General features: G+C 37.7%; 1 protein-coding gene across 1 annotated transcript in view; it reads right to left on the reverse strand.

Moving 5' to 3' along the window:
* The window catches only part of LOC145980420 (dipeptidase 1-like), a 168,804-nt gene that overhangs the window by 68,599 nt on the left and 73,559 nt on the right, over positions 1-26,646 (reverse strand). Inside the window, exons 4-5 of the mRNA XM_083113502.1 lie at positions 10,449-10,605; positions 2,176-2,308 (exon numbers count right to left, since the gene is read on the reverse strand). Coding sequence (XP_082969628.1) covers positions 2,176-2,308; positions 10,449-10,605 — 290 coding nt within the window. The remainder of the gene's footprint in view (positions 1-2,175; positions 2,309-10,448; positions 10,606-26,646) is intronic.

Here is a 26,646-nt window from a genome sequence, read left to right on the forward strand (position 1 = left end):
CGCCCAGCTACATGTCAATTATATTTGCAAATCTCGTTGCAAGGTTGATATCTACAGGTTTGTGTCCAGATGCCTTGTGATACTTTTGTGCTGATAGCGAAATTATCTGAGGTTCACGTTGTTACATTACGGCTAAAACACGTACAACCATAGTAACAATCTAATGATGAATCAGTAGCGAATATACTGCACTGTTCACAGTTGCAAACTATTACATGTGTATCCGGTGCATAGATAAACACAGTCGTCGGAGAGTTTGTTTTACTACTACTTATATCCCTGTATTTATATCCCTGCATTTATTTAAGTGCCTCCCCGATGGCGCAGTGGTATCGTCGTCGCCTTGTAATCAAGGGTTCCCGGGATCGATTTCCGGCGGAGGCATATAGTGGTTCGGATCCCACTTTAAACTGTAGGTCCAGTCCCGATTAGCCTTACTGTGCACAAGGTTGACTTAAAACACCAACTCAATCAATCAATCAATATCCCTGTATTTATAATCATTTTTATCACTTTCCTCATAATGCCCTGAATACAAATTATATTATGTGTTGCTTACCTTTGGCATTTTGACTTCTTTCATTTAAGTTTTGTCATCTGTTCAGTGTGTCACAGACAACTAGTATCAGAAGGACGAAGTGGATAGACTAAATTGTAGATGCCAACTTGATAACTAGATTTGCAAATATTTGACATGTAAGCTGAGACAAAATTCAATTTGACCACTTCCACTTGAATTCTATTTTCTTCCTACCATTTTTCGTACCGTTTGTTTACTTCCTGTTAGGTTACAGAACATGTTATCTCGTTTTGTTTTACGGTACATAATGTGGCTGATTGTAGATATGCCATTTTTCACAGAATGTGTGTGTTGCTGGATATCCTGGAACGCATCGCTTCACGACGGGATATGACTTCACAAATGGAATCAAATGTTGTGTGTGGTTGCCAGCATTCAGACGGCAAAACGGGCTTTTTTGAACGACTATAGCGCCGGAATGATGCGCCAACGAGAAAAATGTTACTGAGAAAAATTGTTTGTTTTGATGTTCTGTACACGTTTCCGTGGTCCGTGGGCGCCATTAAAATGACACCCTGTAAGTATAATTGTATAGTCGTTTTTTTTCGTCATTGCCTTGTAATCAAGGAGTCCCGGGTTCGATAGCCGGTGGAGGCACAAGTGGTTCGGATCCCACTTTAAACTGTAGGTCCAGTCCCGATTAGCCTTACTGTGCATAAAGTGTACTTAAAAATACCAACTCAACTTAAGTGTATGTTTTTTTAAATTTGAGAAACACGTCGGCCTACATTAACTTGTGGTGATAGTGACACAGTCTCTGTTTGTGCAGGAGTATTTTCTGAAATTAATTTCTCCATTAAAAGGAAAAATTATATTATCACAACTCATCAAATGTATTGAGGAGCTATTTAGCTAAGAAATATAAAAATGGAATGATGTGGAACTTTCCGAAAAAAAAATCATAATGTTTAAGCATGGTCAAAACAATAAATTTTACATTTTATATTTGTGACCATTGTAATTCTGGCATAATATATACGGGTATATGCATGTTTCCCACTATTCGTTACTCATTTAAAATCAGAGGAAATCTATAAAAGTGTTTTCCTAGAACCAAATTTTTTTCACATATCGCAACTCGGAAACATGAATTATTCTCGGACAAAATGAACATGCATGCTCAGACCTGAGAAAAGAAATAATAAACATTTTGTTGAAAAACGGAGGAAGCGGTGGCAAATTATCTCTCTTCTCTATGTTTTGTGGTCGAAAAATTGATATACAGAGTGTCCAATAAAGAATAGTGGGGTTTGTGAAGTTATTGTGATTGATACTTTACACGATATTCAGTGAAAGTGACTTTATTACATGTAGCAACTCAAACATTTTATATGTTGAGGTAACAACTGCTTTAGCAACATACATTTACGTGTGTCAAGCAAGTCGTTCTAGTAGTCTCATCTACTTTGAGTGAAAATTGGCCTAATAATTTTCAGCCAAAGATAAAGTCGGAAAGTTCGTTCTTTAACTTAGTTATCTTCGCACAAATATACTGATGTCAGCCATGGAAAGCATACGTGATGTAAATACCGTTGATTACTGTTAAATTGTTTATATTCTTACAGTAAAAATGAATACAGGAATCGTGTTGTTACCCTCAGCTGTGGTAGCGAGTTGAGTGTGTCCAGGGTATTTTTCCATGAGTCTCCAGATCAAGTCAATCTGCTCCAGTGTAAGCTGGACTGAATCCAGGAATTGAGAATTGCAAGGAACATACGCCGACCAGAACTGCAAAAGAACAAAGGAAAATCATTGGAAAGAGGTGCCAATCAATAATTGGAAAATTTGAAAATATCATATCTGTAAGCCTGTATATCATGGTTTAGCAGGAGAACATTATTAGTTTATAAGTGTTCGACCAAGATATATTGATTTGTAACCACACAGATATCATTTTTACACTTGCTGCTAATAACACATGTGCATATCTGCTTCATTATTTAGATTAAATATACAGGGTGGTGAATATTGTGTCTACCAATTTCAGTTGGTAATCCTGTCAGAATGCACAGACGTGTTGAATTTTTCATCTTTAAAAATCCTGATTTGAGGGGTGTTAAAAATTGTGGTATGATTAGGTAATTTGAAATATATTTTGGTTACTTGTAAATATTTAGGTCTTGCTTGGTAAATATCTATGTGAAAAGTTCCTACTTTTTAATATTTTTAACATTTTTCTGTCATTTAAACGTATGGGTTATTCCAAAATTTTCATGAAAACAGATGTTCATAAGTGCCTAAAATTGATTACAAGTTATTGTAGTTCTCCTATATATGTATTGTACATTGTAAATATTATATATATTATATATATATATGCATATTTTACTATTATTATTTTATATTTTGTACTATTAATATTAATACTATACTCCTTTCTTTTTTCCAACAGAGACTGAAGAATATCCATTTTGAGAGTTGCAATCGGTGTCAACTGTGTCAATGACAGTGTGGCTGTGGCGTGGCAGATACGGTATGTGATATCTTTTTTGCTTTCTACAACCAGTGATAACTGCTTCACTATGACTACAAAGAAGAGAACAAGACAGGGAACATTCACACATATGAGCAACCTTATCGGAAGTGGAAGAGACATGTTGCCTTCTGAATTACCAACTTTGCGAGACGTGTTAAGATATGGACTGTTGCTGAGAAAACAAAGTAGTGAGGATATGAGAAACTTTCCAACTACCAGTGTTGCAAATGACATATATCCTAAAGTACTTGAAAAATGGGAACGAGCAAACTGTTCTTTTGTTTTCCCTGTTGTGAATTCAAGAGTTACAGTATTAGCAAAGATTCAAGAAAGTTGGGAGCAAGAAAAAACATATCTCTTGGAAGGGGCAAGTTAGATATTAAAGAAGCCTTTGCTTCAAAACTAGACAAGCACTTTGACAGTCTCAATTGCAAATGTGAAATCATTATGTGCTCTGAATTTGGCTGTGCTACAGATTGCACAAAAGAAGCTCACATTAATTGTACATGCTCTAAAGACAAGAAGATCCCAGTGAAAGAACTTGCTTTCATTAAAAACCAGAGAAACAAGATTGGTTCTATTGGACCGAGGAGAAGTTGAGAGAACAAGACTTGCTGAATATAAAAAGGAATGCTTGCAAACTTCTTCACTTCCATCACATGAAGAAAGATCCACTGGGGTTGGAAATGAGGAAAAAGAATCTGATACAGAAGATGGAAGTGAATCAAATTATGATTTAGAAGCTCCTTCAACTTCTAATGGAGAGAAACAGTACAATACATTAGATATGCCTAATGTTGATATGCAGAGCATCGGATACGGTGTTGGTCTTCGTGCCACAGCTGCAATTACCACCGCTGCATTTATTGATATCGGCTTGATCACTGAAGAAAACACGAAACTTGGTGTTGACCGCAATAAAGTAAAGAGAGCGCAGAAGAATGAATTTGATGACATTTGTAAGAAGGTCAAATTGATTGCATATTTTTCGATGGTCGTGAAGATTCAACTAAAGTTATGCTGAAGGCTGAAAATTCAGAGCAGCAGTTTCCCAGTACTATGAAAGAACAACATTATTCAGCCCAGGTGGGATATACCTTTATCACTTTACACCAGAGAAAAGCTCAAAGAATGAAAAACCAGCTGAAATAATTGCTGACAATTTACTGAATTTCATGAAAGAGAAAGGCATTGATAAAACAATACAAGCAATTGGAGGTGATTCAACAAATATTAATTCCGGCTGGGAAGGTGGCACCATGCACTGGGTAGAAGTCAAACTAGGCCGCAAACTTAACTGGCTAGTTTGTGCTCTTCACACCAACGAATTACCTCTTCGCCATTTAATCACAGCTCTTGATGGGAAGACTTTGTCAAACAACAAGTGGACAGGTGACATTGGTAAAATGTTAGATGCAGCTGCAGAGCTTGATATTAATCCTAAATTTCCAAAAATTTCAATTGGAGTACCTGTTATTGAACTCATTGACAATATTGTGAAGGATCTGTCAACCGATCAAGCGTATGGATATAGAATTACACAGGCCATAAGAGCAGGTAAACTTCCCAATAATCTGGCACTTCTTGAAATTGGACCAGTGAACCATTCAAGTTGGCTTACAACAGCAAAAAGACTTTTTCGCTTGTGGGTTTACAAACATGGCCTAAAAATCAAAAACCTCGAGAATTTAAGGCTGATTGTGGAATATATCGTTCGTGTGTACTATCCGTGTTGGTTCAATATCAAAGTAAAACATTTGTGGATAGAAGGCCCACGTCATTTGTTGATTCAATTGCAACAGCTTAGACTGCAAAACAAGGCTGTAGTAAATGCTGTTTTGCCGTCTGTTAAGCGTTCAGCGTGGTATACATTTAGTGAAATGTTAATTCAGACACTGCTATGCTCAAATAATAAGGAAGAAAGGAGAGCTGGAATTCAAAAGATCATCGATTTGAGAGGTAGCAATGATGATACATTTGGAGACATTTCAGTACGTCCAAGGAAGACATCTTCTATAAATACCTCTGCTTCAAACTTATTGGAGTTGATAGACTTGTTTGATGGAGTTTATGAACCTCCATTAACATGCAAAATGACCTTGACAGAAATAAAGGAATTTATTGACAAGCCTATGCAAGTTCCTCAGTGGCCTTGTCATGGTCAAGGGATTGAAAGATGTGTGAAACAAGTCACGGAGGCTGCAGGAAAAGTGTATGCACAGGAAAAAAAGGAGGTCTACATCAGAGGCCAAGAAGCAGGTCGTCGGCTTTTGTCAAGAAATGAATGAAAACAGGACTTGATGAAACTTGTTATTAATTCTAATTAATGCTATTCTTTATTTTACTATAATAGGACCTTATAAGATATGTTGTTACAGCTGGAAACAAAATTTCTTTATATTTTCGCTTGTATAAAATGATTAAAAACTTCAATTTCGCTTCAAAATGCGAGTGTTTGGCTTTTTTAGTGCATTTCAAACAAACCTACCAAGCTAATCATCAACCAATCATAAAAATAATTGCAGATTTGGATTCCTCATGTCCAATAAGATATTTTCAGAACCCCTCATTGAGCAAATTCTCAAAAGAAAATTTTCCGTTCTTAAATGACACGCCCTAAGCACATGCACATGTGTGGTATACCTACATCCCTGGAGAGCTGGGAGTCAGTCAATCAGTAAACCAAGGAGCCTTGACCGGTGCAGACGGGGATTGCGGTGGAGGAAACCTTCATCCAAACAGGTACCAGGCACTGCTGCGAAACAATGAAGATCCCTATGCACCTGTTTCAGAGCACACAACATTCTGAGGTGGGTTAGACAGTGTGAACCGATAGTCGCCGTGCAATACGCTCTATTCCACAGGACATGAGAAAAGTGCATCCAAGGAGAAGAACGGCATTTAGAGGACCTTTTATTTCAAGGTGCACTGGTGTCTGTATTGTCCAGATTGTACACTGTATTAAATGCCTATATGTAATATTTTTTTATAACCATAGAAAGTTAGTACAAGTACTCGACGTATTTCCGTTGCCATTTGAAATTGGTAGGTATAATATGCGATACCCTGTATTACTTTTGTTTGTATATAGGAGGACACTGTACAATCTATGAATATGGGTATCCCAGGAAAGTAAAATTTCACTCTTGCCTGTTCACTGTTGGTCATTTTGTAAAGCTTGTATTAGAATTTATATCAACAAGAACCATTACAAGAAGATTACACTGATAAACAAATTTAAACTTTCTTTTGCTCCTTTGAACGAAAATAGGTGATTATTTATAATTCGACCCCGCTGAATCCAAATCTGAAAGTAGAAATGCTGTATCACCTATCGTTTTTCCTGGATTTTCATATTTTGTTTTTAATAAAAATGTAATTCCCTTTGTAATAATACATCGAAATTTGAAATTATATTTGTTTGTTTGCTCATGAAATAAGATTTAAATATTGAAGTGAATAACTATGAAATATAAAAAAAAAATTAAAAAATATAGGACCGATTTTGACTGTTCAATTAAGAAATATCATGCAAAAAAAGGGAGAAAAACAATTTTTTAATCACATTTTCAAAATTTCTTTCTTGAACTCTGCCGTTTGTAACTTCTACCAGAAACCTCTTCCTTGAGGTTCCAACAGTAGTCTGCTAACATGTTCTGTACCGATTTTCCTGCATATCGTTTCTCCAGGACACAAATATCCTGGTGAAATCTCTCGCCGCATTCGTCACTAACCGCGCCCAAGTTAGGGGGGAAAAAAGTCCAAATGCGAATGTAAAAAGTGAATTTTCAAGGACATATTGCACCCCATGCTCTGATAACACTTCAACAAGTTCTTTACAAGTTTCTTGTAGTTGTCAGATTTCACATTTCCAAGAAAATTACAGCATACTTGTCTGAAAGCTAACCATGCATATTCCTCTTTTTCTGTTAGCAATTCCACAAAGTTGTCATAATGAATGATCTCACGGATTTGCGACCCAATAAATATGCCTTCTTTTAACTTGCTATCACTGAGTTTAGGAAATGTTTTTCTCAAGTACCCAAAACCCTCACCGTGTTTATCCAAAGCCTTAACAACATTTTTCATCAGCCCTAACTTTATATGCAACGGTGGTAACAAAATCTTGTCTTTATCAAGTAGAGGGTGATTCCTAACACTCTTCTCTCCAGGAAATAAGTTTTTTCGTATGGGCCAATCCACAATGTTGTAGTGTTTATCTTTTGCCCGGCTGTCCCATTCGCAAAGAAAGCAACAAAATTTTGTAAACCCAGACTGCATGCCTAACAGTATACCAATCATTTTGAGGTCTCCGCATATCTGCCAACCATATTTTTCATAATTTATCACTTTTAATATTGTATCCATATTTTCATGTTTCCTTCATGGTGGAAAAATAGCCAAGGGGTACTGATGGGTATATATTACCATTATGCAACAATACTACTTTTAAACTATTCTTAGATGAATCTAGAAATAGTCTCCACTCGTTTGGGTTGTGACTCCTTCCAAGTTCTTGCAGAAGGCCTTTTACATCATTGCAGTAAGTTAACTCATTACTAACAGAAAAAAATGTGTCAGTGATTGTTGGCGTTTACGATATGACACCTTAACACCATCGTGTAATAAATTCCACCCTCGGAGACAAGAACCTAATAATTCCGCTTGAACTTTAGAAAGATTGAGGTCTCTGACTAGATCATTTAGTTCGGATTGGGAAATAAAGTGAGGTATATTTGGATCAGGAAAATTTGGATCGGTGTTTGAATATGAGGATCCAGGTTCATCATCTGGATTAGCACTGCTTGGTTCTGTTTCATCCACTGTCCATTCTTTAGGAGGCTTAGGAATTGGTATAAAATCATGACTCATAGGTTTTTTGGCGGAACATCAGGATAAAATATAGAATGTTTTGATTTTGAACTATATCCCACTATGTTTGTTAAACAGAAGTAACAATCCGTAGTATGATCTTTCTGTTCTGTCCATATTGCAGGGTTTCCGAAGGGCATTGATATGTGAGTGCCATTAAGCCAACCACGTAAAGTTCGCGAACAATTACAACAAATTTTACCTGGTGCCCAGCTTTTCCCCTCGTCTACTTTACTTCCAAAATAAAACTCGTATGCTTTTTTCACTATAGGAATTATAGTATTTCTCTGTGACTTCGGAGTAAATTCCCCGCAAACATAACAAAACAAGTTCGGGTTATTCACACATTTGCGTGACATGGCGAACTCATTAATTGAGTTATAATATATTTAAAAAAAAAAAAAAACAATTATGAATGCTCTGATCGTTTTGTTAAAATACAACTTACACTTCACTTCACTATACACAATATTACATTCATAATTTCACGAACATACACAAACATAAAATACGGCTACTCGTGAAGTTATCGGAAAGGAAGTTAAGACTTGACTAACCCACAGAAGAACAAATTTTAACAAACAGGAAATTACTCTACTAACAGATGTTTCCTCCACGAAATATTAAGTGCCAGTCATGAACACACAAGGTCGTTGAAAGGTTCTTATCCATTTGCTAGGAACCAAACGTTAAGCCGTATGCGGAGCAGGGTGCGGAGACCTGAAACCATAAAACTATAAAATGTGGGTTTTCTGCAAAAACTTTAGGTGATACAGGAAAACGGATGCGATATTCGTTATCAGCACATCTGATTACATAAAGATCACTTAACGTTAGTTTTATTTAAAGGAGTATTTCATTGTTTATCAGTGTTATCCATATAATTTTTGATCTATGTATTGTGTTGAAATCTGTAAATATGTGAAGATAGTTTTCATAGTCGTATTACTTTTGGAACATCTCCAGGTGACTACGAGAGTCTAGATAGCGAGCCTACGAACAGGGTACGTATGCAAGAGAGTTAGGGATAGGTGCTGGGTTGAGATGACGTCAGCGGCTCGCTTTCTGATTGGATACTTTGGGAGTTGTAACTCACTTCGAAGCTACAAAGAAGGTTGTTAAAGATCCAGGAACTCATACCTTTTAATTGGTACTATTGGATTGGACTGGATCGGACCGAAACCTTTCTTCTCACACAATTTAAATTCGATCCAAATTGGGTATTATTTCATTTCAATACGGAACTTGAACCGAATTTAAATTGATCCGAAAGAAAGGTTCGTGGACCGAATTTAAATACAATAAACACATAAGGTTCTTTACGGTATAGAACACATTTACACTTGCTGATTTTCTCTCCCGGACGGGAATTGAATTTATTTACTATTCCTGGACCTTTAACAACCCTGGATTGTTAAAAATCCAGGAAACCATACATTCTAATGGGTTCCGTCACAGAACTGGGACCTTTTTTCTCGCACAATTTAAATTCAGTTCAACTTGCGTATTGTTTCATTTCAATACGGAAATTCGAGCCTATTTAAACTGATCCGAAAAAAGGCTCCTGGACTTAAATTGATCCAGAAAAGAAGGTTTCTGGACAGAATTGAAATACTTTACAGATAAAAAGGTTTCTTGCGGTCCAGAACCCCTTTACACTTGATGTCCTCTCCTGGACTGGAATTGAATTTATTTAAAATTCCTGGACCTTTAACAACCCTGGCTACAAATGCTTAAAATACATGGATGTTAGGAACATGATTTCACTCTTCCTATATTTCAAGTTTTGACATGTTTTGTTTGGCTTTGATAATTAAAAAGGAATATCATATTTGACTTGAACTCTCCAAGAATTGTTCTCGAACCCGATTAATTATTATGGCTATCGTAACTGTTTGACTTAAAATTCTTGTGTTGTTAATTTGTGCCGAAAGGTGCAATTGAAATTCGGTAAAATAAAAGTAACTGCATAAGAGTGCGTGTGAATTTTCTTGCTAAACGTTTGTATTTGTGTATATTAGCAGTCCCGATTTTCCATTTAAAGTTCGGGTCCTGATTCGTACGCCACTTTGCTTGAAAGAAAGTTCGGAAACATCAGTTTCCCTCTGACAGCAAATGTCAAGTCCACGTGGAGTCCACGTGTCAAGTCAAACTCTTCCCACCAATAACGTCCGTTTCATGAAGTGACATTAATCGTCAAGTCCACGTGGAGTAAATGAGATATTGCCAATTCAGTTTCTACAGAGATTTCATACCTTAAGTTTGCTAGGTTGTGTTATTATGTTGTGCTATTTTGTTATACAAAAAAAAAGAAAAAAAAAAAGATCTTGGGAGTGTAACGTCGTCGCAGGTCGCGTTTTATATCTAAGCGTTTTAGATAAAAGTGGCAACAGCGCTTCTCAGAAAAACAGGCGCTGGCTGGAAACCAGATACGTCTCCGGTTGGCTTCCTCTCGAGCTATGTCAAAGATACCGAACTGGCGTTCGAATCAGGACTTGAACAATACCTGCGCTTAGTTACCTGTGCTCCGACCATGCCCCTTCTCAGCCTGTAGAGGTCTGTGTGTGACCAGGGACTGCCCGACCATGGCTCCACGTGCCGAAGGTCTTCTGAGAAGGGAAACTCCTGGATTTGATTATGTAAGAATTTTCGTATATTCCAAGGAAGGTCATTATGCCTGAAATACATATGGTTGGACAGATATATTTCTATGCTGTTCATTTATATGTACACTTGATAAAACTTTAATTTTTCGCCATATACTGGTGAATATTTTACTACAAGTAATTACGTTAAATATTCAAAACCGAAGATAGAATTTGTAGAAATACTTGGATGAAACTTTTAATCCATAAACCATAAAGGGACCTGGACAACATAAATATTTAAATTAAAGAAACTGTCTAATATAGGAAAAACCGAAAACAAGATTTTATTCGCCAGGAAATTAAATTCACGATGCCTACAGAAAAAAACAACTATGTTGAAATTCTTTCGTAATAACAGAAATAGGAGTTAAATAAGCACTGCTAATCAATGACTTCAAAATACTTTAACCTTACAATTCATAAATTTTAATTAAAATAGTTAATTACTGTCCAAACGATACTGCCTGGTTTTGTCATTGTTGCAATGAGCAAGCGATAAACAATATTAACGCATTTGTTTTACAACTGTTGTAATAGTGCTTTGATTACTTGGAAATACATAGGCTATTAATGTTTTCTATTGCAATAGTGATTTTCACAAAGTGCAATGTAAAACGTAAATTAACTTTGTTATGGGCACTGTTGTGCTTATAATGTTACTTATAACTATTTTACAAGCTTGTTGTAAAAGCGGTCTTGAGACCCCAATTCCTCTGCTCAATACAGACGAATCTATTTTATTACAAAAAAATAATAACCTAATACTCTCTAAAAACAACTTTTATAAATGTAGATGCAACATTTCCTCGACGTATCTTTTTGATGACGTGTGTTTGCACGATATAACAAAATGATATTTTAGAATTTTCTTAACATGTAACTAAAAGGATGTACATTTTACAGAATTATAAATTATTCAATGATTTAACTCCTTTCATATGTGAGATAATGTTATGCCTTAATTTTCATGACATAAACAGAAATTCACAAATCAATTTTTTGATTTGATTGATTGAGTTGGTATTTCCAGTCCACTTTATGCACAGTAAGGCTAATTGGGACTGGACATACAGTTTAAAGTGGGATCCGAACCACTATGTGCCTCCACCGTCACATATCAAGAGTGAAACTTCATAAAATATATATTTTAACTAATGACAAGCTGGATTTACATTTTAACACATATACGACAGACATAAACAAGGTCGATAATAGTTGCTCTGCACAGGCTATTGGCATTGGCTATATTATGCCATGCATATTAATATAATATATTGGAAATATCATGTTACGATATGTAACAGATACATATGAGACGTGTGTGGGGAGTGGGGTTTATGGGGTTTGTGTGTGAATACAACATGAATATCAGTCAATTGTTTTTAAAAAGTTCCTAAGGTTATGTGCTTAATTGTGACTGAAAATAAATGAATGAACAAATGAGTTGATTGATCGGTATTCTTATCCACAAACTTCTACTACCATAGTTCTATAGCTATTTTCTATTTTGAAAGTAACTGAGGTACAGGTGCAAGTCACACCGCTCAAAACGTAACTCAGATTTAGAGTAATTCATTTAAAAAGACAACTTTGTAATGGACACTGTTCTGCTTATTATGTTACTTACAACTATTTTCATGGTTCTTAATACATTTAGCTCACATACGTCTACCCTGAAACACAATTATATCAAGTTTAGTCCCTTATGGAGGATCATAGTAGTTCGGATTATACGTTGAGTTCTGGGCCTGGAGCAGATTAGCCTCTCACGCGCGTCGAGTGCATTTAACAAACAATAGCATGTGAACTGCACCCGGGAAAGTTATCAAGCTCAAACCTCCACAAACAGTGCCAAACTAACAATCGTTATTATGTTCTCTTCACTCATTGCTCTCTAAAAAGTTTCAGTAATGTTTTTATAGTTCAAAATAGCACCTGAGATCATCTATGGAAATAATGTAGATATACGAGTACAACAAAGAATGTAGTTTGATACATGAATAATTGCAGGGTTCGACAACTAAACTGCCACTCATGCTATTTTCCTAAAATGCTTTTAGATGTAGTATAACATGTATTTAATTGACTTAGTTTCGTGATAGAGTTTTGTTTTTATTTGTAATTATAAATCGTCTAGTTTAGTTGCCGGACTCTGTATAAGACTGACATGCTAAAACATGTGGTACGTTATCCTTAGGACTTTCCTAGTCACACTGCTACCGATAAGATCTAGTACTGTAAGAATCGAAGAGATTAATGAATGGTTTTAATACTCCTTTCCTTGTCATATTGGAAACTTGATGTTCATTGATTTAAATTCCACAATAATAATAATAATAAATTAGGAATAGGTTTTAAAAACTGAATTTGAACTGAACTACTATTTGTTAATTTTCGTTTAAAATCATATTGCGCTAAGTTCGTAGAAGTACAGCCCCACCACTTTCTAACTTCGTTTCATGAAACGTTTATCTCAGTTTTCCAGCAATCAACCCTATTTACATCGACAGGCATCAGGTTTTACGTTGCTGAATGATGGGACTCCCACATATTTCAGTCCTTCCTCAGGCACACACTCTGCGTTGGACTTGTCCTTCTGCAGTCCCAGCCTTGCTCCTACCACATCTTGGTGCATTCACCCTGATCTCTGTGGAAGTGATCACTTCTCACTCCTTCTAACTTTCGAACATCTTCAGCACTCACGTGAACAACACCCTCACTGGCATCTCAGTCGGGCCGACTGGGGTGCCTTCGAGCGTGCAGTGGACCTTGAAGCCGATCTAGCGTCTACTTTGTCAGCCGTCGAACCCTTAGATATATTTGTGTCACGAGTGCATGTCTGCACGCACCTCCATTCCACATCACAGTGGACCTGCGAGGCGACGCCCAGTCCCCTGGTGGACTGCGGAGATCAGTGCAGCCATCAAGGACCGCAATCATGCCCTAGATCGATTCAATAGGAACCACACTGCCGCAAACCTCGAGCAGTTCCGCATTAAGCGTGCCCGTGCCCGTCGGCTCATTCGAGCCAGTAAGAAGGCGTATTGGGTCCAATAGTGTCTTCTCTGACGAAGCAGGCTTCGTCGAAAGCCTTTTGGACCAAAGTACGTCGCATCCAAGGGGGTGCATCTACTCCTCTGAGCGCTCTGGAGCACGATGGGACGTTGTACACCGATTCCGGAGACATAGCTAATATCTTGGCCACGCAGTTTTCTGATGCGTCTAGCTCTGAAAATTATGAACCACGTTTCCGCCGTGAGAAGGACCGTCAGGAACGACGCCCTCTAGTTTTTCGAAGTCATAACACCGAGCCATACAACTCTCCATTCACCAAACGGGAGTTCGATCAGGCGCTTCGAGATTCTAAGAATATAGCTCCTGGAGTGGACGAGATCCACTATGAAATGCTTCGTCATCTGCCCATTGGAGCAAAAAATGTCCTTTTGGCGGTATTCAACAGACTTTGGTTGGAGGACTCTTTCCCCACTTCCTGGAAAGAAGCTATTACTGTTCCCATCCTGAAACCAGGTAAACAACGCACCGCAGCCTCGAGTTATAGGCCTATTGCCTTAACTAGCTGTGTGTGAAAGTTGATGGAACGCATGATCAACAAGCGTCTCACCTGGTTTTTGGAGGAAAACTCATTGATAAGTAATTTTCAATGTGGTTTTCGCTCCAACCGTTCCACACTGGACCATCTGGTTCAGCTGGAAACACATATTCAGGACGCATTCCTCAACAAGGAACATTTAGTTGCAGTTTTCTTTGACCTCCAAAAAGCATATGACACAACATGGCGCTTTGGCATCATAAAACAGCTCCATTCTTGGGGCGTCCGTGGCCATATGGCGTACTTTATTCAAAACTTTTTATCAGATCGTTTTTTCTGCGTACGTGTTGGGAACTCCTTTTCGGATCTTCACGAACAAGAGAACGGTATCCCGCAGGGCAGCGTACTTAGTGTTACTCTGTTTGCCATAGCAGTGAACAGTGTTATGGCAAGCATTGTTGCCCCTGTACATGGTCTGTATGTAGACGACCTCACGATCTTTTATCGCCCACGGAATCTCGCGTCAGCTTCTCGTCAACTCTTGAGTGGTCCTCCCAAACAGGTTTCACCTTCTCATCCGAGAAATCCGTGTGTGTTCACTTTTGTCGTCAGCGTACATGTCATTTCGATCCTGACCTGTACATGGGGAAATCTCCCCTGTGCTTCGTGAATGAAGTCCGCTTCCTGGGCCTCATTTTCGATAAGAAATTAACATGGCTACCTCACCTTCGCCAGTTAAAGTTCTCTTGTCTTCGAGTTCTCAACCTTTTACTCGTTTTATCTCATACTTCTTGGGGTGCTGATAGGACGGTATTGCTTCGCCTATATCGTGCACTCATCAGGTCGAAGCTAGATTATGGATGTGTTGTGTATTCTTCTGCCCGCCCATCTAGACTTCGCATCCTAGACACTGTCCACCATGCTGGTATACGTGTGTGCACTGGTGCCTTTCGTACCAGTCCAGTCGCCAGTTTGTATGTAGAGGCATCTGAGCCGTCGCTGTCTCTGCGAAGACAGCGGCTGGTAGTTAACTACTTCCTCCATCTTCGCTCGATGCCTTCACATCCTTCATTTCACACCATCTCAGACGAGAGTAGGCTGGCAAGGTACCGGCTCCACCGTAGTGTCACTAGACCATTTGGGGTTCGTGCAGACGGGATCCTGTCAGCACTTGGTGTTGACAGTGATCTTCCTGGCGTCTCTCCACTCATTTCCCTTTCTACTGCCCAATTTTATTTTAATAACTCGAGCAACAAATGTTTGCATTTTATTTAATAATTTATTGAAATTAAGGTGAATATATTTTTACTTTATTTTTGGGTGGAAATCTCTATTTTACCGTTTTCAATTTTATTTATGGAAATACTTTTTAAGATAGTTCTCCACTTTTCTCATCATTCTACAAACATTTAAATATTAAATTGTCCACGTGTTTTATTCAAAAAATGTTATACCTGGTGAAAAGTATACATTTCTTTCGAGAAAATGAACTAGGAATAAATATAATTCTATTCGAAAGTAATTATCGTAAAAGTTTGGAAAACAAAATTCAATTACAAATTCAACAATTCGCACAGCAAATAAAATAAGAATGTGTGCAATAAATAAAATGAAATAATTAGTTGCTTGAGTTAAGAAAAAATGGAGGCAATCAAATGGAATCGAACAAAGTACCTTCTACGTGTCAAACTAACACGCTACCACCACACCACCGGGCCTTCTGACAGACGGAACATATATTCGTCTCGTGAGTAACGCTTGCTAAGTTTCTAAACATTGAAGCGCATTTTTCTCGGGAGTGAATGACTAATGTAATTGTTGTTGTGTGTCACGGAGATATGTTTACTGCAACATTTGAGCACACAATCGAAACATACAGAAAAAATGTTTTTTCTGCACATCATTACTTTTCCCCGAGTTCAAAAAATATCCGGAATCCAAACTCACTGCAAGTTACCCAGTTATGCAAAATGTGCCTGGACTACACGCATGCGCTTTATCAGGGATGCGAAGGAACCTCGCAAAGTTACAGAAGGTTCGCTGGGGTGCTGTCGGTTGGCCGCAGAGTCACGTGGTATCTCCTTATCAGATGAAGCGAGCTTAGGTATTTCATGTGATTTGTAAGCTGGAACAGACTTTACAGGCGTTACAACCGACAGAGGTTTGTCTTCAGCTTATTCTTTAGGGACAGGCAAACCTCAGTAGGCATACAGAGTATAATGTAATATGGGAGGCAATTATTTCTCAGTCTCCTCATTCTGACAATTTTATTACCCTTTTTGGAGTTAGTTGACCATAGAAACGGATCTTATTATTGAAGTCGTATCTCATGTGATGACTTGGTTCAGTATGTTGATCAGGTTTTCTGACAAAAGCAGGACAGGTTACCCAAGAACAATCTGCTTCCTTTCTCATCCTGTATAAAGCATACGAGCACATACTAGCACAAATATGTAAGAGAAATATTTGTTAATTTGGTAACTTGTTTGCAATTGAATTTCTATCATTAACAAAAAAGGTAAAGTGTTCCCCTGTGCATAGCACCACGCCATGAAGGCGTATAGGGGGTGTGGGGGTAACGCCCCACACTTTCTTGATCCGGTCGTGAGTGGGGGTGATGTGATCAGCATCACGCCCCTGACCGCCTTTACCCCCCAGGGTTTCCCCCAGGTACCCATGTTATTCGACGCTGGGTAGGCGCCGGGGCCGCTTCCACCGTTAGAAAAGTTCCCGGATTTGAACCGGCCGGGGATCGAACCCGGGACCTTGAGCATGGTAGTCAGACGCGTTACCGACTGAGCCACCGCGGCCACTTTCTATCATTAACAGCTGCAAAGAAACAAAGGCTTTCCTTTTTAAAGATTACAATAAATAATTTTTATTTGATTAGGAAACTAAGAATGACTTCAGTATTCTCATGCAGTACACAAGAGATTATAAACACTCCCTAAAACATACTACTGCTCGTTGCAACACATTATTTCCACAATCAAGACACAAAATTAAGGGTATGCTCAAGTAAAATTACGTATATTTCTGTAATTATCAAGTGCTTTACGGGCTCAACGTCAAGTTTGGATTTGTCGGTTATTCAAATTATTAATTTTGAAAATACTCTTTCAGTTGGTGGAATGTGCCTGAAATTGAATGACATATTAAATCGTGAACGTAATTTGTTTCTTTAATTAAAACTTTTAGTTTACAAATTAGTTCATCAAACCAACCTGTGTTCTTCTCCCTTGTTTATTTATAGTAATATCTAAAATCCCATTGAAGCATAGAAAAACTTTTCGCTGTTCATAAGTCAGTCATTGTTCTCTGCAGTTAATGCAACATTCAGGCTTTCTGATCGTGCATCTTACACTTCACATCAGTGGTATTTATAAGTTGGTTTAAGAGAAATTCTCCATTTTTAATGTTTCAATATATGATATCAATATCACATTGCAAAAACAGTTATTAATGGTTTCAATGTCATTTGCTGGGAAAGAAAATCGTATTACTTCGGATTCGAACATGCAAACGCAAGTATCAAAGTATTTACCTTAGACAGCACTCACGATTTTGAAACGTGGAAAGGTCTAACAGGGAACGTTAAAGTTGGTGTGTTGACAGAATGTAGCTACTGCCATATTAGCATTGACAACTAGGAAGCGATCTCAATTATAACATGGCTGCATGCTTTTCGCTAATAAATAACTGTGTTTTTTCAACGTATACACAAATACATCGTCGCTTCGGAACAAGAAATGTTCATCCTTGCTGCTTTCAGATCACTAACATACGAAGTGGCATGTAATTCAAAAGGTTTTGAAGAAACCTCAATTTTTATAAATAAGGTTGGATGAAATTAGACAAAAAAAAGTTACCTTCTGGTGGGCTCGAACTCAGCTTGACCGCACGCTAGTCCTACACGCTAGCCAACACTCCAAACGAGACAACACAAAACGATTTTGCAAGTAGTCCACCAAAACGAAAGTTTATTTTCAGATTGCTAATTCCCAAGGTATAACATGCGTAGCCAGGTATGTCTTGCTTTTTCTGTACTTTTGATATTTGAGTAGCTTTGGTCTCTCCCTAAGTTAATCACGGGAATAGTGAGGAATGTTTTTTTAGACGAGGATGATAAATAGACACACAGGAAATCCACCCTCGCAATAAATCCATAACTCAAACCTGGAACCTTCGATGAGAGGTGTGTTATTGTTCTAACTATATCTGTGTGTTTTCGTTAGATTCATGGTATGAAGAAAGTAAATAAATAAGTGGGTGGAAGGGACTGGAGAATCGTAGCTACGGAACTATTGAGAAAATATCCTTCGCCAAGATAGAGAATCTCTATATCCATTGTGATAGAGAACTTATTAGAAGAATGAAAGGACAGATTAAAATATTAAATTTGATGTGTATCCTTTCGTTAAAATGCCTAGAAAAAATATATATACTCTTTCAGGGACTATCCGTCATATTGAGGAAAATACTAATATTGTCTTCTGGATATTATCATGCAAAGGTTTGGTATTGTCGCAACAAAATAATTGCAAGGGCAGATGTGCTGGGTAGGTAAAAGCTTTTCTGCTCGTAAGCTATAAAATGGGTAGGTAATATATTTCCTGGCGGTAAAGTATTGTTTTATATCCAAAGGGTTTCTGTGTTTAAATCGTGTTTCTAGTTCGAGTTGCTGTTTTAAGTCCATTTTATGCACAGTAAGGCTAATCGGGAGTGGCCCTACAGTTTTAAAGTGGGATCCAAACTACTTGTGCCTCCACCGGGTATCGAACCCGGGACCTCTTGATTACAAGGCAATGATGCTACCACTGCGCCATGGGGGAAGCCCTGAATCGTGCTTCTAGAACTGCTCTGTGACCCGTTCATTTCTCACATCATAAATATATGATTTTTCACCTATGAGAATAACGCTACATATGGTGTCATCTGGTAAAGCCTCGTGAAATTCACAGATAATTTTAATGTTTGTTCTATCATTTACTACAACCTGTTTTCTTTTCGAAGTGTTAATTACAAACATGGGTCTCCGTGTCTTGAATTCATCTGGTGCGTAGTACAGGTCAGTATTGCCTGTAGTGACACGCTTGAAAGCCGAAAAAGCTTCATATAATTTAAGGAAATCATCCTTGGACATGTCTAAATTGTAATTTTCTCTAGGAAAAACCTCATTTCTGCCATTTTTAAGATATATGTTTTTGATGTTGCAGTTATCAAATCTACTTGAATTTTTTTCCTGATTGTTGTGTCTTCCAGTCTGAAACAGTACCACCACAAAATCGGGCATGTCGTATTGTATGCTGGAGAATGAACTTGTAGCATCAAACTCATAATAGGTACCAGTTGCGGGCTTCTGTACGCATTGATATGTATAAAATTGTAGAGGAATCTGTGGATTTTTTATTATATCAGCTTTGTATTTAAGAGCATAACTGGCCTCATATTCAACAACGGGGATTCTTAACTCCATAGTCTGAATAATGCATTTGCCTGCATCAGGTAAGGTATTAGGCAAAGCTTCTCCTGTAGGGTTTAATGTACTGTACCTCATCAATGCATTGTTATCATTGGCAGCTCTTCTAAATGTAATTCTTAACCCACCCTTCCACATAATTTCTTTGTAATCCGAGAAGAATCCTGGCAACAGGCGCATGGGGAACAGCACTGTGTGATTTTTAGATAATATTTTATCACCAGCTTCAAATCCACCGATTTTGTAGTAAGAAGCCTCGGTTTTGGATAATTTTAGAGTGGCCAAAGCTGTGGAGGTAATGCCTGGATAATCCACTCTGTTTATAACAACGCCATGCTTTCTGATCTCAATTTCAGAGAACAGATGCGGCACAAAATTGTCTACAAGTCTTATATTCGAATTTGCCGGATAATCTGTTCCATCGAGCTTTACAACATCAAATTTGATGTATAGATCTGCTCTGTGGGGGTGTATAAAGCCATCCCCAACATCAAGATCAACCTCGATCTCCGTGTTGGGTTGATTTAAATTTGCAAATGTCCTCCTGTTTGGGGGGAATGATTGTAGCTCATAACTCTCAATATTTTCCATTGTATGTATTTTTATTTAAATGTTAATCTCTATGATTGCAGTTGTTGTGGCTCCAGCAAAATCAACTAATTCTTCTTTTTCATTAGTGACCATCAATTCAATGTAATCTATTCTATTATGGCACACAGGAAAATATAATGTTGGGGATGGATTGTAGATGATTGGCTCCATAAATTCGGAATTAGGTTTGAATGTTGCAATGATGCCGGTTTGTTTGTGAGTGCCTATGCCATTTGATTTGGTGATCATACCCTCGGCCACATTACAGTGAATGTTCAGAGTCTCTATGGCTAAGAATTTGGGTATATTCATAGCAGTGTGTTTGATGGCCGGTTCGAGTTTTGTGTTGTTCTCAAATCCCAACAGCTCTCCTATAGTACCCAGATGCACTGTCTCCGTAGCAGATACAATCTCTACTCTGTGAGTGACAGAATTTTGACTTAAAACTACACCTCTGGGTAATTGTGCATTTAGAGTGGACAGATTATACTGCCCTGGAGTGATGACAATTTTTTGATCCCCTACTGCAATTGTGTTGTTGTGGTGCGTAATATTTGGGATCAGGTACATGCCGTAAAATGCTCTGAGAGCTATTGTTTTGGGATACACTATGTCATCATGTAATTTGAGTTTTAATATTGAATTTTGGCTGGTGAGATGGAATACCCCCATGATGTTTCAGATACCACAAGGCCTTTTGAAAATCTTCAATTGATGGTTTATTTATTTGAGACATGTATCTAAGAACAGATAAACACAGATGTCCGCAATTAACATCTTTGAAATTTTGAACACGGGCATTATTGTAATAAAGATTAGGTGATTTTAGATATTTTATTAAATTTTCAGGTGGAACACCTCCAAATGAATCAAAAACAAATGCCTCATTGTTTAAATATTTAAGATAACAGATCCAGTGAGTGCCCTGATTTTTGTACTCATCCAAATTAACAATGCCACACTCTTTGTTGAGTGGTTGTTCCGGTAAAGAATCAGACATGTACACACCCCTAAAATGTTTGATGCCCAGTGGCTTGATTAAAGCTTCAATATCTTGGTTTGTAAGCGGCTCTTGTTTTTTTTAAACTTATTCATGGCTCTCTTAACACCTTTGCCTTTTTTCTCCATGGCCAGGTTATGGCGCTTCTGCTCATCTAATTCTGCCTTATTCTTCTTGGCATCTATTACTGTTTTTGCTATGGCAGCTGATCCCCCAGCCAAGCTCCCAACTGCCCCGAGAGCAGCTAAGATGGCAGGGATAGTAAATATGAAACCCCCCACATGTGATTTTTTTCTTGATTGCTGTAATTTTTTTAATTGGGGGGTACTAAGCAACAATTTCATACCATGTCCCTTTGCAAGACAAGAATTTTTTTTCTTGCGCTGCTTTTTGGTTAAAAGACTATCAATAGTTTTAAGAGATTTGAGACCTGCATAAGGTATTTGATACATAACACCCTTGGCCTTCATTGTAGGTTTATTATATACATATTCACAGCCCCCACCCCAGTTTTTGTTTGGTGTTCATAGCTATGGTGGTTCCCAATGCTGCTATTTTTTCACTTAAAGAAGCATCTTTGCTTACAAATCTACCAAATGCGGCCTCTTCTAATTTCTTGTCTGCAACATGTCTCTTGTCAAGATCAGAATGTGTGTTGTATGCTATGTCATGGTCTCTACAAGCAGCATCTAGGGGATTTACACCAGGATCCCCTCTGTTTAATCTATGGTCCAATTTTGTGCCTGGACCACAATATTGATAGCCTGGAATGTGTAGTTCAAATGGCAGCTTGTTTATAATGTCATTAACAAGGCCCCGACCCTCAGAAACATTCCAAAATTTGGGGGGTAGAGTATTAATAATTTTTATAAGATATCCAATCCCTTTAGTGTCATTCACTATAAAATTAGACAATTTTGTGCTTATCATGTCCATAATTCCAACTTTTTCATTGTAAAAATTGTGGTTCCCTGCATTTTCCTCCCCAGCTATCACCAATAACCTATCTACAAGTTTCCTGACATCATCAACCCACACAAATTCTTTAGGCAGGGTGTTGTATTGTTTGATTCCACTACCTGTCTTCATCTGAGACCATATGGGCTTGATTAAATTATTGTATTTTGCCCCACTGCTCGACTTGACTCTTTTTTGTGTGGGATCATTGTTCTGGTATAGAGCATCTGATTTTATTAATATTTCTTTGTAATGTTCATAATCTTGATCTGTATAGCTGCCAGGCCTTTTCCGAGTCATCAGTTCCCACAATCCAGGTGTGCCGGGGTACTTAACAAAAGCACCTTTTTCTCCGAGACGAGATTCTGAATAAACAATTATATCATCCCCCATAAAAGTTACTCTGAAATTACCGATTCTATGTATGATGCTGCCATCAAGCTCTGTGTCGGCATATAAGCCAAAGACCTCATCTTTGTTGTCTTTAGGTGTGGTTAAATATTTTTGAGCAAGAAGACCCAATTCAATAGGATCCAGAGTAGCCTCAATTCTTCTAGGAGCAATAGGACTAGGTGTATGAATACTGGAAAGTGGGGTGAATGGATAATCTAATATGTTCCTTGCAGCTACAGGCACAAGCTCCGTGATCAAATCTTGATTTTGCTCTGTAACAGTTTTGATATTCTTACCTAAATTATTAATAGCATCAATAACAGGCTGTTCTGTTTGTTTATGTTTTTCATAAATTCCACGGTTCTCTGATTTCCATCCCTTAAATCTTTTTACAAGATAATCTCTTAACTTAAGATCATCAATGACTGGTCGTTTCATGGTTGTTTATTTATGTCTCAACGTCTAGAAAATCGTTGATTTTATTTCTGTATTTGCCACTATTGGGCGTTCTTGTCATATCAATTGTGACAAACCCATAACTGTCCTGGCTCCAGCACTTGCTGCAAAACTTGGAAAAATCATTGTAGCTCAAGTCCCCACCTACATATTCATCATGTATGTGTTTGAGGTTGGTATGATCTTGATGAAACACACATATAAAATTGCTGTTGTCTCGGATCAGCTGCTTCGGTATTTTAGAAAAAGTCTGTGCAAGGTAGAAGCAGTCAATGTTTTTGTGGCGGCCCTGTGTAAAGAAATTTCTAACCTTGTTTTGATTATCCAGTATAATGTCATCAAACACAACAACAGAATTATCGAGACATTCATCTAATGGCTTAACATCTGGTTCAAAAGTGGCTATATCCAATCCATCATATAGCTTCATCAGCTGCTGATATTTTAATTGTTCCAAGCTCTTAGAGAAGACATACAAGTGCCTGTTTTTCCAGTCTAACCAGTTGGGTGCCAATAAAAAATTATCAACTATTAGTGTAGTTTTACCACAAGCAGATGGCCCAACAATAAGACATCTAATATTATCAGGCAGCAAGTTGCCATTTCTCTTAATCTGCTGTTCAGGTTCTGGCAGCCTTTTTATAACATCCCAGGTGCTCATATTATCACTTTGTCTGCATCGATCCAGCTGTTTTCCGGATGACCCAGCCATTTGACAAATAACTTGTTGCCTTTTCTGCGAATGATTTTTTCTATGAGATATGTGTCGGGCTGTTTAGTTTTGCTGAGTTCTTGTTCATAGAATCGGCCTTTGAGAATTTCTCCTCGATGATCTTTTATTATATATGTGTTAAGGGTCCCGGGTTTAACTTGAACCACTGTAAATAATTCGGTGCTCCAGTTTCTCGTAAAGCCTCTCTTGAATAAGTGCTTATATTTGCTGATTCTTACTTGATCGCCCACCCTGTATTTGGCCCTTCTTGTTGTTGGCTGGTATCTAGGATAATAAACAGTGCTGATCAATTTTTGCTCATCAGATGGAGTTACCTCGGAGGGTTTCATGTTGATTGTGGAATGGACCGAGTTGTTATATTTATGTAGAAGTTCTGGAAGAATATTAAGCCATTTATAATTACCTTGCAGAGTAAATTGTTTATACATAAGATTTTTTAAGGTTCTGTTGAATCTCTCTACAATTGAGGCTTTGAGATCACTGTAACTCGAGTAATGCTTTATTGACTGGCTTTTAATAAATTGTTGGAACACTGAATTATAAAATTCTTTGCCATTATCTGTTTGCAAATAGCGCGGTGATCTTCCTGAATGATTGATGATTGTCCTGATGGCTTCTGTAACACATTTTCCAGTCTTGGATTTGAGTGGCACAGCCCAGGCAAATTTTGAAAATGTGTCTATCACAGTGAGTAGATACTTGTAGCCCTTGTTGATTTTGTCTAAGTTTTTCAACTGTCCAGTTGCCAACTCAATCAAGTCGCTCTGCCATAAATCATCTATGCCCTTTGTGACTACTGGAAGTCTCTTAAAATTATGTCTGGCCTGTCTGTGTAATTCATCAACAATAATTTGTCTAGACATAATATGTAAACAAGAATATTGCAACTATAGGGTGTTCAGCAGCTGATACTACAGGATTTTCTAAATATAATTTGTCCCCTATTTGTATTTTAAATTCCAGAGAGCCATCATCTTCAGCATAAGATGTTTCTAATGTATTGGGGTCTGTAAAATCCTCTAACTCTACACTTGTGATTTTCACTTTGTTGTCAGCATTTGTTATTGATAAGGTAGGGTAGTGGTGTGCCTGTGGCTGATGCCAATATTTGATCTTGATTGGTCTCAATGTGCCCCCAACAAAAAACTGGTAATAAAATTGTGCAGGGGACAGCATATATATTTTGCCACCTGGTGTAAATGGAGAATCATATTCTTTGTTGGGGATGCTGTACAATTCAAGAATTACTGTATGTTTTGGATTCTCGATTATGCCCGTTATTTCCTTTTCTGCTGTGAGCAATCTGCTTGTTACAGATTCAAGGTGCTCATTGATGGTCCTAACAACATCATCGTGGCCTGGCTTGATTTTTACGTCCACAGCAAGTCTCTTGTATTGTTGCACAATCTCTTGAAGCTGGGTGGCAAAAACAGACAGAGCATTTGCTTGATTGGATTCCATGGTTCCTAGCTGTTGCTTGATATTAGCTACAATTTGTTGCAAATTTTCAACAACTGCCAATTTTGAATTTTGAGCAGTAAGATCATGGACCTGTCTTCTGATATCCTCAAACAGGGCATGCAGTTCATTAATATGTTGATTGGTTGGAAGAGTGGCAACTGTCTGAGTAAGTTGTTTGATCTCTGCCTGGATATTCTTGATATCTTCTGATTTCAATATCCTATTCACTGCCCTCTTAATATTTTTAAGTTCCTGTGATGTAGGGAGATTTGATACTGTATTCTGCAAAAATTCAAGTGCCAATTTCACATTGTTTAATTCAGAAGCATCAGCCACATTTTGCATGGCATTTTGGAGCAGGGCTATATCTGCCTGAGTGGGTGTGGATTGTTGTAAAATTTCAAGTTTTGTTTGAATATCATCAATCAAATGATGAAAATGAGATAGTTCAGATTCGGTGTTGAGGTTTTCAAGCTTTGTGATTTGTTGCTGGACACTGACAAGTGTGTCTACAATACCGGGCAGGCGAGTTTCTTGTACATTTGCCAAATCACTTTGCACTGCTGCTATTGTACCTTCAAGATGGGTTATGGTACTTTGAATTTTTCCAAAATCTTCATATGTTTCAAGTTGCAGCTTAATGTTGGCAACACTCCGAGTTATTGCATTCAAAGCATCAGAAGATGGCAAGTTGTTCATAAAATTTTCAAGTGTCTCAATTTTTTCTTTAACCTCGGCTATGGCATTGTTCAGAGGGTCCAGATTAGGTATCTGGAGTGACTGAATCTGTTCCTTTAGAGTGGAAATCACTAGATCAAAATCTTCCTGTGATTTTATGCTTTTGACAATTGTTTGGAGCTGTGTCTGGACATTATTTATCTGCTCTTCCAATTGTTGTTTCAATTGCTCAGAGTTGTTGGCCTGGGTCTTAAATTTAGCTTGAAGAGCTGCTACAGCTTCTTCCAAACTTTGAAAATTATCTAATGTTGCCAGATCAGTATATTTCTGAAGCAGCAATTTGAGTTCGGAATCAATTTTAAGAAGAGGGTCCATGCATTGTGATTGTAAATTTGTAATTTCTAGTTGAAGACTGGCATTGAGTGTGGTTTGTAAAGCTTGTAAATCACTTCTTAATTTCTTGACTCTGACATCAAGCATCAGAATCTCATCACTGTGATCTTCATGTCTTGTATGGCCAAATATATCATTAGGCATTTTTGTTTTACTGGTTATTTATTATAGAGTATCTGATTCTTAATTCTATAAAAAAGGGTATAAGCTTGTCATATGATCCCGGGACCTCAATATATAAGCAGTCACCAGCAGAAACAGTATATACAGTGCCAGAAATCATGTTTGAGTGCTTGATTCTATAAATATTTCTCCCTACTGAAATTTTGACATCACCCTCAGGGGTTGTAATAAATTGCAATTGACCACCTACAGGTAA

This window comes from Lepisma saccharinum, chromosome 27, assembly GCF_977018435.1.
Source record: "Lepisma saccharinum chromosome 27, izLepSacc3.1, whole genome shotgun sequence".
NCBI lineage: Eukaryota > Metazoa > Arthropoda > Insecta > Zygentoma > Lepismatidae > Lepisma > Lepisma saccharinum.